The sequence below is a fragment of the Amblyomma mixtum genome, chromosome 2 (assembly GCF_055824585.1).
Source record: "Amblyomma mixtum isolate Tamu chromosome 2, ASM5582458v1, whole genome shotgun sequence".
In the NCBI taxonomy this organism is placed as follows: domain Eukaryota; kingdom Metazoa; phylum Arthropoda; class Arachnida; order Ixodida; family Ixodidae; genus Amblyomma; species Amblyomma mixtum.
In genome coordinates, this window is record NC_143013.1 from 99,950,217 (window position 1) to 99,964,164 (window position 13,948).

The following is a 13,948-nucleotide window of genomic DNA, read 5'->3' on the forward strand; positions in this document are numbered from 1 at the left end:
AAAAAAAACGCGCGCGCTCACCGACTGCAAATGAGCGGCCGACGTCGTTTTCTGCGTAGTCTGGAAATCTGCGTAATCACATTCGTTCGCAACACAGCAAACGCGTACCGTGGTCTGTGATGAATGATAGGCGGGCCACTGACAGCCAATTGAGACAGAGCTTGAAATGAGGTTTTGGACAGACAAAACAAAAAAAGGAAGAAAAAGCCGTGAAGTCGTGTAGTTGAAGGTAGCCTCCATGTTCTTTATTTTGTGTAATTGTGCAGCCCGTTAAAATGAGCAGCTGCAGCTCAGTTGGGCACGTTCAGGCCGCACGTTTTGTTTGTTCAAAACACACTCGGGAGCATTCGAATAACATTACCCATGAGCGCAGTCACGTGGTTTTAATTGCGTGTCTAGGGAGCTTTCTTTGAATAACTCGCAAAATTACCGCGTAGGAGATACGTTGCTACACTTGCAAAAAAAAAAATTAATCCGTTATTTCTTAATAGCCTCTACAACTTAACAAAAGAAACATCACCATGAAGTCAAAATTAAAAATTTTGGATCAAAATTTTATGTAATTACCTAAAGGGGGACCTAAAAAGTAGTCTGCCGCTGCGGTGGCTCAGCGGTTATGGTGCTCGGCTGCTATCCCGAAAGACGCGGTTTCGATACCGGCCGCAGCGGCTCGAATTTCTTTGGAGGAGAAATTCTAGAGGCCCGTGTACTGTGCGATGTCAGTGCACGTTAAAGAACCGCAGGTGGTCGAAATTTCCGGAGGCCTCCACTACGGCGTCTGTCATAGCCTTAGTCGCTTTGGGACGTTAAACCCCATAAACCAAACCAAAAAGTAGTCTGCGGAGCGCCAGGTGACGCGACACAACATGTCGTTGGTTTCTCCCAGCTCCTATGCGCTGCTTTCTTTATATCCCTGGTTAAATTTGCATGAAACATTCTCTGTATATGCAAATGCATATTCCGTCATGATGTGCACGTTTTATTGCTCCAGCACTCAGAGCCCCACCCACTTACTTTGCCACTGTCTGTCTGTGACGCAGGTTGCTAGGGAAAAGCAACCTGAGTTTAACAAGTCCTATCGGTGGCTGCAGATGCTATCGGAGTCCAGTGGTGCGTCGCTAAAACGACGCACCACTGGAAAGGTAGGAGGAATGGTAGGAGGAATGGCACCAGGAATGGTACCAGGAATGGTACCAGGAATGGTACCCGGAATGGTACCCGGAATGGTAGGAGGACTCCTAGCGAATTATTAATGTTAAGTACAGGATCACCAATTCCGCATACATGGGCACTAAACCATTAACTTTATCGCCTAATGGCCTTAAAACGGAGCCTAAGTGTCTCGTCCTGTTTTAGTGCGCTGGGACTATGGAGCTCACTCACCGAACTTGCCGATCTTTGTCAGGACCTTGCTTGACCATCGAAACCGGTCCTGGAACCGGAACCGAAAAGAAAACAGAAGTGTTAGCGCACCTAATTCGAATTTGGCCTGACTACCCAAAATCGCAATTTTTTTTCTGATAAGGATTCCTTTCACCCATCATCCTCTCTCCCCCCCCCCCCACCACCCCAGGCACCGCGTTTTTAGCACTATCGCTGAGGGCAGCCATTCGGCGCTGCGCACAAGAATGGAAAATAATAGTAGAAACCATTGGGTCAACCAATATGGCGGACTTATGAAAAATGCAAAGCCCCCCCCCCCCCCCCCCCGCGCTTTTTACGTTCAGTAGTTTTGGAAATATGCGACTGCTAATTAAACCAACCCTCATTCCTCTAATAAATTCGAATGGCGCTTTCTAAAAAGACCTGGGCTGCTATGAAGAGACTAATCTTTTCAATCGACTTGATTCCACGTGCGCAAAGCACGGCGCCGACCTGATGACCGAGTGATAACACAGGGGTGACAAAGCCCAGCCATTGACAAAGAACAAAAAGAAATAGTTGAGCTAGGATTGTTCTATTGTCTCGGCCATTAAATGCTGTTTGCAGCGGCGTAGTAAGTCGCTGATGCAGATCTGCGCTGCTATGACTTGAGCAGATATTTGAGCCAATGATATCCCCCAAGGCCGCGCTGCTAAAGCCAGAGTTCGTGTCGCGACGAAAACGTGCAGATTGGAAGACAATAACAACCACAGCGAGCCAGTTCTTATCTCGGCTATGGTGTGCTCAATTCAACACTTTCTGCCTATCAAAAGTGCGTACGCCCCATAAATGCGTAGACATGCGGAAAATCTTTATGCCTGTCAAACAAGGTCATCTTGTGAGCGTCGGTGACGCATACGGCATAGCATCATTGTCCTTCTCCCCCAAGGCCGCGCTGCTAAAGCCAGAGTTTGTGTCGCGACGAAAACGCGACTCACGGCGAAGGGGCCGACACCTGCAGGTCGCTCGACGCGCTCGTCAGTTTACGCGCGCACGGACGTCATTCGAAGTGCAGCTGCCGGTTATTAAGTTAGCCGCGTTCCGCTCCCTACATCATTCCGGCCAGCAGCGAACGGTGCGCCCACCAGCAGCCAGGTTATGTCCGTGGCGGCCCTACTGATCCTCCTCGTCGTGGTGCTGACAGCGGCGCTTTTCACGTAAGCCATTCAATCAGTGATATCGGGCACTATTGCAGGCCCCGTATAATAGAAGACTACATCTGCGAAGGATGAAACCGTAAAGAAGCGCCAATAAAGGGCAAGGATTCGGCGTACTTATTCGACAAAGTACAAATTGGCGGTGCATCAAAGAAACATGCGAAGAACATTTGTGGACCCATTGCACAGTGACAAGATAAAGCACATAGATAGGAGCAGTTTATTTGTGGACGGGTAGAGAGTGTAAATATGACAATTAACCGTTAACTCTTCTGTTAACTCTTTAAGATAGGAAGAGTTTTAAAATTGAAGGGGACATTTAAGCTCCGTCTTAAGGTTATGACGCGATAGCTTTAGTGGGTTAATGCCCATATACGCCGAACTGATCATCGTCTGCTTAGCATTCCTAGATCGTGGCGAATACTCACACTACTACCAGCGCAGTGGCTCAGCGTTTAATCGATGTGGCATTGCCGTGCGATGGCATTTGCTGCCATCGGTTGGGCTTTTGTGACCCAGGTTGCTCTTCGCTGGCAACATTCCAATAGAAATCATTAATTTAACCACCAACCGCCACGGTGCTCAATTTGCTCATAATCCCATGGGACATTGTGATAGCGTAGTAAGGTTACGTGACATAGGTGGGCTACCTGCCTCCAAGGTTGCTCCTCTGAGGACTTTTCGCGGATTTTTCGCTCATGATCAAAGACGCCGACTACGCCGACGCCCGATATTCTGCGACAGGAACTCCTTAATGCTATCGGATTAAAAATGATAAACACGTCATCCTGATCAGAAACATGAATGGGCACGTTGAGCAACTCGATGAGTGAAGGCACAACAAAGGGAAACTATTCATCGTAGGCAAGACTTCATTATAGTTATTAGACAAAGGAAGTGCAGGGATCTGTTTTCCCTATTCGCACATAATGTGGGAATAGGGAAAACAACAGACAATATTTAACTACAGCATTGTTGCTGAAGATATTTAAGAAAGGTTAAACAAAATGGAAAAAAACATGACCAGTGTTTCTAAAGTTAAGGCCGTCACTATAAACGGATCACTGTCGGCTGGTGCTATATGGAGAGAAAAGCATACTTAATCGAGGATGAGGACAAGATGTTTATCAGCAGCAAGCAAGTGTCGGACACAGTGCAACGAGTTGAGAGTGAAGTACCACAATCGGAAAGAAAGCCTGCGGATATGACGCACTAATTGGCTTAATCAAAAAAGAAATGGAAAGCGTAGAGGAAAAGAACTACTGGAAAAGCAGAAAGATGCCTCGAAGCTGGCGGAATGCGTACATTAAAGAGGCAACTCAACTCACGAAACAGGCATAGATGGTGCACCGAGCGGCCAAGAGGGCCGGGGATAGTCTGAAGGGAGTGGACAGAAAATGGGACAAGTACCGACCACGCAGCTTTGTTGTCCGCGAACTCATACACACGAAAATTAAAACGGAAAGTGCTCGTTGGATGATGGAGATGAGACAAAAGAATAACCGGTATACACACGAGCGATGACGTCCCTTTCTAAGTTAAGGCAAGTGCGCACACGTCACGTCTTCGAGAGGCCGCGCGGCGACGCAGCTTACGGTTTTGCTCCGTTGGCCGCCATCCGATCGAGGAAGGCACCATTCGTTCGGCCGGAATGTTATGTCCCCGTCTCTACCGGAGATGTGGTGGCCCTTCGCTTTCCCTGGCGTGCGCAGGATGCTGCCCACTGTTGTTTTTTATTTTGTTTCCCATCTTTGGATTTCCTTTCTCTCTTATCTCCCTTCATTTCGAACTTCTATTTTTTTTTCCTTGCTTAGTCTTTCAGGGCTCTGCTGTCCTGACACCAGCACAACCACTATACCTATACCCCTATACCGCCGCAGGGGGGTATAGTTTTGGCCCCTTTTTTTCCTCTTTCACCCTTTCCATTCTGCCTCGGAAGCCAGGCGGCCCCCTTTCGGCGGCTCCTCGCTGCCCATGTGAATAGTTAATCAGAGAGCAGGTGTGGAGTTTTGGGGATCGGTGACGTCGTGCACCTCCTTTCCACATTCATCCGCGTCGGGATCCCCTGCGTAAATACAGCTTTACATAAGAGTTCCGAATACATACACGATTTTATAAAGGACGAGGAAGGCAACAATTGAAATGGCAGCGCGTCTTTGGACTACATCGGTGGGGTAGTTAGCGAGAAGTTTACAGAAAATGGAGGCATGCTCTCTAAGCCAACAGACACTGCGACGCTTAAGATGGCAGACAAAAAGTTAAGTTTGAAAGACATGGAGCGGTGGACAGCGCTATGAAGAATTTCAAAGAACATAGCAGCCGGTCATGCTGCAATTCAGATAAGGTTGATTACTCAGCTGGCGCCGAAAACTAAAGAGGCATTGCTGCTCAAAAACATAAAGCAAGGCTTTCAGAGTAAGCAGGTACCAGAAGATTCGCTGCGCAGCAGACTAAGTTTAATTTATATATGTAAAGCAGAAAAAGCAATTACTGTCTCATACAGACCAATCATTATTAAGTAGGTTATATACCGGCTTGCTATGCAGGCTATTGCTGCAAACATGGGTGGCGAAAAATGGAAGGCTGGGAGAAGCGCGAAATAGTTTCAGGCATGGCAGACGCTTGGAGGTCAATCTGTTTGTAGTAACACAGCGTACGGAAACAACTAAGACGCAAAAGAGCCGCTATGGTTGGGTTTTCTGGACATGAAAGGTGCACATGACAGTACTGCGAGACTTTCTAACGGAAGTGGGGCTAGATGCCGAAGTAGTAAATTTATAGCGGTGGCATTCAGAGATATTAGAGTGCAAATAAACTGGCGAGGGCTAAATAATAAAATGAAGGGGGACATTGAACGGCGTTCACGACAGCGGTGCCCCTTGTCGCCAGTGCTGTTCAAGATATATGTAGAAAAGAAGGAACGCAAGCTCGCAAGCTAGAGTACAGTACAGCTGCGTTTAATTTAGCCTACATTCGACATGGGCAAACAGTAGGCCAATGTCTTCCGGGTTTACTTTACGCAGATGAAGTGGTACTCTTTGCAGGTAGCCGAAACGAGCTACAACTCCTCTCTGATATCAGTAAAAAGGCTGCAGCTAATATTGAATTCGACCTCACTGTTTGGGCGTTGTGGTATTTAACCATAACGGGACTGCAACAGTATTGATACAGGGGCGTCAGTTAGCCCTCGTGAAGAGGTACGGATAATGGGGGCTGTGGATTCAGCGAAGAAAGAGAATATTTAAAGTCCCATGATGTGCATCTCAGGTCGAAAGGAAAGAGCAGCGCGGCTATGATGAAGCATAGAGCTCCATAGAGATTCAAGAGCTACGAAATAATACGAAGACTGTGGCAGGGTGCAATGGTCCCGGGAGTGAGTTTTGCGAAGGCGGTACTGTGCTTAAAATGAGATCTCGTTCAAAGAGATTATCCAAAGAAAGGTGGGGAGATTAGCGTTAGGGGCCCATGGTAAAGACAAAAAACGAAGCTGTACAGGCATATATCGGTTGGGTGTCCTTTGAGGCGAGAGAAGCACAGAGCAGTACATCGTTTGAGGAAAGACTACGAAAAGTGAAGAGGTGGGCAGCCGGAGTCTTCACGTATTTGTAGAATTAAAACGCGGACGGAAGATAGAGGAAAACGACTAGAAAGCTTGCGACAGGCTACAGAGGCAACAGGGCAATAGGGAGAGAGCAAGCTTTATTTCAACAGGAATTCAGGGCACGCCCCAGGGTCCCCCAACATAAAAAAGAAGGCCCACAAAACAGAGACTGCAAGTTGTTGGCAAGAAAATGGATAAAAGAATCATTTCGTAAATACAAAGCTGGTAAGAATGAAAACCGCAAGGAAATGCTCTATGATAATTCAAGAAGCAGAATACTCTTATTTGAGGGTAGATCAGGTTGCCTTAGAATCAGGCAATATAGGACCAACTAGGAACAGGGAGATGACATTTGCGCAGCATGCGGGAGCAGTGTTGAAGATATTACAGATGTTCTGGGAGAGTGCAAAACTAAGCGAAGGCAAGTCGAAAGGACATATCAGCCTTCCAGTAGCTCTGGATGTCAGAGATACTGCTGCAGGGACGAGCAAATGAAGACTATTATTGGGGCACAAAATCTGAATGCGTAAATTGTGCCAAACGCCACAGAAATCGAATGTAATATAGATTACGGCATGAAAAATAGCCTCTAATGATGGGGATCTAAAAATTAACTGAACAGGATTCAAAGTTTAAAGAAGGTGGTGTCCAGTTACAAAAACAAATAAAATAATTAACCACTTTATTGACTGGCTAAGGAGGCACTTGCCACCACCGCAATAGAAATGGGAGGCCAGTAGTAATAAAACTAATAATGATGATCATTTTGACCATCATGCCGATGATGATACAAGGGAAGTGAAGTAAGAGGTGTCTCTCGACAGCTTGAAAAAGCAACATTCCGCTCTTTTGGCAACAGCAAACAAAGTAACGTATAAAAGGCAATTGACTCAGACAGACAGTAGGCGCTTTGATTATACTGTGCAAAGTGCCTTATAAAGATGCGATATAAAAGCCGCACTTTACGTATCTATCTCAGTGTATAGTAGACTCTCCCGATGAGCGCACTGCACTTTCCATCATGTTACTAGAATGTTACTGGTATGAGATTGAATATAGGGTTGTGCAAGATGCGTTATTAGTCCAGTTGGTTCATACAGCATACTGGTAAAAGATGAATTTGCAAGACAGGCAGGACGGGACAGGCGCATACCGCAGTCTCATTTTACGAGTGTCTGACTTGCGTAAGCGATCTCACTGTATATACAGACTTTTCAAAATTATGCTGTAAGGAATTTTTAGAAATCATGCGCTGTGCACGGATGCCGTATCTGCACGAAGGTTATATAAGCAAGCGGACAGAAAGTGACAGTATAGTTGTGGTCGTAAATTTTTTAACTAAGGGAGCTTAAATGGTTTTTGTACTACAGTTGTCTTACAGTTGCATAACAAACATTAAATGTGAATTTCGAGCATCGTACACACAGTAATGTAGCGTAAAAATGGTCCGAGATATTTGCAGAAAAATAATTTGCAGAAAAAGAAAGGTGATATAACATAACCCAAAGTCAACCAGTGAAAGATAAAATAGAATTATTGTGAAGGAAATCTGTTTTATGAGCTTAGGTATGCTTCAAAAATTAAATTTTTGGTGTAGGAGATAAACACAGGTTCACTACGGCATTTCCTACTTTCATATGCTATGAAGATTCTTCTCGTTAATTAATCTTTACCACGGCCCAACAGCTGTGTACGGTTTGGAAAGCGAAACAAATCTTTATAGTTTATTTATTTAATTTGTTTATTTTTATCCTCAGATCCGTAGAGGCATTCCAGAGGGGAGTGGGTAGCAAAATGTACAGCAAACAAAGTTTAACAAACGGAAGCATAAGTAATTAATCCTGCTAATGCAATTTCAGCGAAGAAAATAAATTCATCACTGCAGATTAATACTCTCAGAGTTTATACAACGCTCGCTAACAAACGTTTTTCATGTTAGTAATAGAGACAATTTCATTAGAAAGATCATTCTATACACGCTGCAGGTACAGGGAACAAACGGGTGTTAGAAACAAACTGCATGCTTATGGGCATAGCAACTTTGTGGGGATGATCAATGCGACGCGATCTGTAATAGGGTGCATAAAGACACTACTGTGTAGGCTGAAATGACAACATAACGTGAAATAGGGTTAGCTGACAACCCTTTTAATGCGACAGCTCCACTGCGGCAGCCACTTCGCCCCGTCGAGCGTGGTCGCACCTCGGCCGTATGCCTGTGGCTGCAGTGGAAACCCGTCATCCGTTTGTAGAGGAAGGAAGTGGGAGTGAAAGAAGAAACGGAAAGAGGGGCCGTAATGAAGAAACCGAAAAAAATTACCCAGTAACTGTCTCACATATTTCGGTCAGTAGCATATTGACGTCAGAGATTACCCAAAAAAATCGTCAGTAGCATTACATCGCTTAACCACAGCTAAGCCTATGGCCTAAGCGTAGTGATGGTCTGTAGTTCGCTAATTAATGAAGAAGTAATTCTCTGTCATCTTTGTGGACCCCCGAAAAGCACCGTACAGGAAGGGAGGAAGTGGGAGTGAAAGAAGGAAGAGGGGCCGTAATGAAGAAAATGAAAATTGTACTTGAGGAAAGGAAATTACGCAGTAACTGTCTCGCATATCTCGGTGGACACCCGTCATCCGTTTGTAGAGGAAGGGAGGAAGTGGAGTGAAAGAAGGAAGAGAAAGAGGGGCCGTAATGAAGAAAATGAAAATTGTATTTGAGGAAAGAAACTTACGCAGTAACTGTCTCGCATATCTCGGTGGACACCCGTCATCCGTTTGTAGAGGAAGGGAGGATGTGGGAGCGAAAGAAGAAAGAGAAACAGGGGCCGTAATGAAGAAAATAAATTTGAGGAAAGGAAATTACACAGTTACTGTGACTCGACACCCCGCGACGAAGATGAAGGAACGCCCAGCGAAACGCAGCGAGGAAAGACTGACTTTGCAATTCGACTCAGCGAGTTCCACTCGGCCAGCTGTAGCTATTGCGTAACTTCAGGTTTAACCATAGCTAAACCACAGCCAATCTTCTGCTGTGAAGCCAATGACTGAAGTCTGATATAAGCTTTAATTTGCGTTATACTTGCTTCCTGGTTACAGTTAGAAATCCAACGAAGTTATTTTGTAATTAGGTATTCATGTAATTCAAGTAATTAGGTATTCATGGCAGGATCCCAGACTGCTGTTTAGTATTCTATCTTTGGACTTATTAAGGTTGTATAAAGAACTGATTTCAATGAAGATGATGCGTGAGAAAAATTGCGTTGCAGATAACCGAACGTTTTGTTAGCTTTATTGACTATGTAATTTAGGTGAAGCCTCTAAGTTTTGTTAAATGTAATGTGAATGCCTAGCTATTTATGAGATTCGACGGTTTAAAGTGTCATATCCTTCAGATAGAATAAGAGAGGCAGGCTAGGGGTACGGGATACACGCGTAAGATTGCATTTGTTGAAGTAAGTTCAGTTAAGAATTGATTGCAGAAATTAATTTTAGCCGTAAAGTCGCGCTGCAGGGTGTTAATATCATTATCGCTTTTAACCTCGCGAAAAGTAACGCAGTCATCGGCGAAAGAACGTATGTGGGATGACACATAGGGAAGATAACTGATATAAATTGGGAACAATACTGGTCCGAGAAGAGAACGCTTTGGAACATCAGGGAGTACAATAACGAATTGATGAGTTGTAACCGTTAGCAGAGGCAAATTGTAGACGATTAAAAAGAAAGCACCCAGTTCATCTGAAGAGTTTATTCAGTACTTAGGTGACGTAATTTATGAAATAACAAATAATGGGAAACTTCAACAAATGCGTTTTATTCTTGCACTGCTCAATTTGCGTGCGACGCGACGAGGAATTCTCTCCAGGCGTAATGTTAACACGGATTCGTGTCCCTCCTGTGTAAGTACAGGAAACGAGCAGCTTCTTGTTTGTTCCGCATGGTGGATTCTTAGCCCTGCCTTGGCCTGCTTCTCAAGTTTCTGAAGTCTTCAAATCTTGAGAGAAGCAGAAAACTCGACATCAACTTCAAATTTCACCACCACTCTCTTCAACTTGCGTGAGAGCTTGTGCATATAAGGCAGCACCTAAAACTTACCTGTCTCTTTCTCTGCTGTTTCACTTGCTTTAGTGACTGGATTCTTCTTTTTATATGTTATTCTTAACGGCCTATGCTAGTAGTGAAAATCACAGCACCCTTTAGCTTGCCGGCGCCCCGTGTTAAAAATTTGCATCATGCGAGAGGACTATCGAAGCAAATAATGAAGATATTCACAAAACTATAGCAGGGCATTTTGGCGGCCCAATAGACTTCGTTTAATTGTCGTACATAACCACTCTTCAAACAAATGAACTAATCCGCAATACCTTAGCTCTTCGAAACCTTCTTCTTCAGTGGCACACGGTGGTTGTTAGCACTAACAGTTTTTTAACAGAATTAATTATCTGGGATGAATGTTAAAACAGACGGGCTATATGTAAATTCTGCAGCCACCTTTGAATCTCCTCAGGTTGTTTAGTCTAGATAATGCATGCATAGAACTTGGGAAATAAGTTTATCACCTACTCACTAGTGTCGCAGATACTCGGAATTTTCAAGCAACACCATCTGCAGCAAACCGATGCTAAACTTGTTTCTTCCATATGCCTTAAGCAGTTCTGCGCGAAAAAAAGAAAGCGTTCCGGCCATTCTTTCCATTTCATAACAAGTTCGCTGGTTCACGCTAAAAGCGCGAAGGCCGTATATCCTGACCCTTTTCAGTCATGCCTGCTGTCACCCAGACTTCGCGCACTTTTAGTGGGAAGCTCCCAGACACCCTTAGAGCGTGTGGGGGTAGCGGTCTCGGTCTCGAAGGAGATGCCCTCGACTCAGCGTGGCAAACTCAGCGGAGACCAGCTACCAAGTGACAAGAGGTTTTTGGGCGTTCGGTGCCCAGCTTTCGCTGGTCGCAAGCCAGAGAATGGGTCGGAGCCAAAGGTTTACAAAACAAAACAAAGTTTATGCAACAAAGAGACGATACAGAGGATTACACAATCACTAGTGCAAACACATACCAAGTGATTAACAAAAGAATGCAACGCGTGCAAAGTTAAACTCGAGAGAGAATACAATACACAGGCAATATTGCACCTAAAGTGCACTAACACAAGAGAGAGAGGTAAACAAACAAAACACAATTTGTTCACCGGGCACTGCGGCAGTCCGACGACCATGCAGAGTTCCACGACGATGCCGTCCCGCAGACTGGCGAACGTTGCCTCGTTGGTCCGATGCTGGCCGAGTGGTGTTTTCCCGGGAGTCGGACGGGCGCGCTTCGATGAAGCTTAAACGGCGGTCCGGGCTGACTCATAGCTGTCAGCGTCCTTCTTTTATAGGCTCGCTCTCACGTCTGTTTGTTCTACGCGCCAAAGTAGGCGCGCACATACACGCAGCATCTCCAGTGTAGTTTCCCTTTCTTTCTCTCGCCGGCCGCGTCCCCATTGGTCAGAGTCAGGAGTCGTTTCGCGAAGGTTCCAGCGTGTTCTAGCGTGGCGCCGGCGCCATATGCTCTGGGTCTCCCCGCTCCCCCGTAACATGGACACCGACATGCACGTAAACAGGCGACAAGCTCGGGCTCGGGCTCTTGAGAGACAACACGGCTCCCGACCTGGTGTATATTATGTAGACGTAGCAGGCCCATCGCCCACGGGATTTTACACGGCCGCTGTCGTTCACCAGGAAATGCACGTTGATGGACTCTCTTTTCGAGCCCCGAATTCAATGCGAGCCGAGGAAGTAGCGATAGCGCTTGCTGCCGCCCACGCCAATTCGAGAATCATCATTACGGACTCCCGAAAAGCATGTGATCATTACTTGGCAGGGGAGATCTCCCCCTTAGCTGCTTGTATTCTAAGACGGACTGCCACTGATCCAACACCCAAAAGAATCATTTGGGCTCCTGGCCACCAGGGCGTACGAGGTAATGAGGCCGCTGACGCGGCTGCCCGAGCGCTTACTCACCGGGCTCCTCATCCCAGCTCTTCTGGCTCGGAGACTAACCAGCCGCTGCTGCGATTCAAGGAAATTATAACGCATTATAGCGACATCCACCGCCTTTTCCCGGTCCCTGCAAAGGGGCTGAGTAAGACGGAGGAGCGAACTTTAAGGCGCCTGCAGACAGGTACTCTACTCTGTCCTGCAATCTTAAAGCATTACGATCCTAACACGGATGGGCGATGCCCACACTGTGGGGAGACCTGTGACACGGCAGTGCGCTCCCATTGAGCGGCCGTGCCTGTGATATCTTCCACATGGTGTGGGCATGTACTCAAAATCCCCACCTCCCCCCTTCCCCTACCCCTTCCAGAGAGGCATGGGAGACTGCCCTTCTCAACTGCTCCTCGCTTGAGTCCCAAAGGGCTCTGGTGAAACGGGCTAGAGACGGGGCATTGTCATGCGGTGTCCCGGACTAGGGACGCCGACCATGTAGCGGGGCCACTCTGTGGCTCCCAAACTCTATTTCAGTAATTAAAAGTTTTCACCACCACCGTCGTGGCGGCGTAGCCGACGTCCGAGTGCAGAGGAGGGGAACATGTCTTAGCGCACGCAAGGCTTCCCCTTCTTCCCCCCGTTAACAGTAGAAACAACTCGCATGTTCGAGAGAGATCGGCGTGGATGACTCATTCCTTCGGCGCACGCCGTGGCAGTGGAGAGAGAGGCACGCGCTCGGCGGGGCTTTCCCTCTCTCCCGTTGGGCTCGCGCCGGCGAGACGCCGTGCGCGCGGCGGTTTTTCTTTGTTTGTTTCTAAAATGCGCCGAATTTTGTGACACCTGCGTCGCTTAGATGACAGCACTGCTCTCTTTAAAGATTGATAAGTAGTTTTTTCTTTGTGAAAATGCTCTTGAGTTGATTGAAAAATTAAACTTCCTTGCTACGCGAACCTATGAAGCCTTCCTGACGTAATAAGGGTGAAACGACTGTATGGCAGCTAGGCGAGATTCAGTGACACTGCCTACGAAGCCATTCCTATTGACTGCGTGAGTACTTTCCAACGTCGCACTGCAGGAATGAGCACAATACTACTAATATAAGTACGTTCCACTGACTTGTATTTTTTTAGGCGAAAGAAACGGGGACTTTTGGAGCCATGCGAGCGTGCTAGGGACCTCGGCATGCAAGGTTAATTGCCGGCCAAAAGAGGGGGCACTTTTGGACCGAAGCAGGCATTTCAGGGAACTTGGCATGCAAGGTTAACACACTATCGATGACGGTTGCTGATGCGAAAATAATCGGTATCATAGCACTTACTTTAAAGCTCGCTAATACAGTCTTGTTTGCCTGACAAAAGCATACAAGACTACGTGTTTAGTGAGCCTTCAGTACATGCTAATTTACTGATCCTTACGAGGCACACGAGATTGTCAGTCTTCCTAAATCTTAAGATTCTTCGCCTTCAATCACAGGGCCGCCCGTATCCATTAAATTGTCCTTCTGGGGCTGTCGTCAGTCAAGTGGTCAAGTGCTATTATCGGCATAAATTAACTGATAGTTTATTTTCCGAAGAAAGTCCCACGAGATAAAAAGCAATGTCCGTTAGGCCGATAGTTGGAGCTCCAGCATGATCACAAATTATACCCTGTGTTCCTGCTAATTGGCCGTTCAGGAAACTTTCAACAGGAAAATGGCGCAAAAGACGTGGACAAAAGAGACAAACACGACAGGACCAGCGCCAACTTACAACTGAATTTTATTTCGCACCAAACCCGCCTTTATTTAGGCCAACACGCCCTAA

General features: G+C 46.3%; 1 protein-coding gene across 4 annotated transcripts in view; it reads left to right on the forward strand.

Annotated features, from left to right (window-relative positions):
• Positions 1–1,798: 1,798 nt before the first annotated feature.
• LOC149360285 (cytochrome P450 3A14-like) overlaps positions 1,799–13,948 on the forward strand; it is an 80,397-nt gene continuing 68,247 nt past the window's right edge. The window contains exon 1 of one of the 4 annotated variants that reach the window (XM_089572248.1): positions 1,799–2,579. In XM_089572248.1, the coding sequence (XP_089428374.1) occupies positions 2,521–2,579 (59 nt within the window). In that variant the 5' untranslated portion in view covers positions 1,799–2,520. The remainder of the gene's footprint in view (positions 2,580–13,948) is intronic. The other 3 variants (XM_089572249.1, XM_089572246.1, XM_089572247.1) reach the window with 3 other exon arrangements.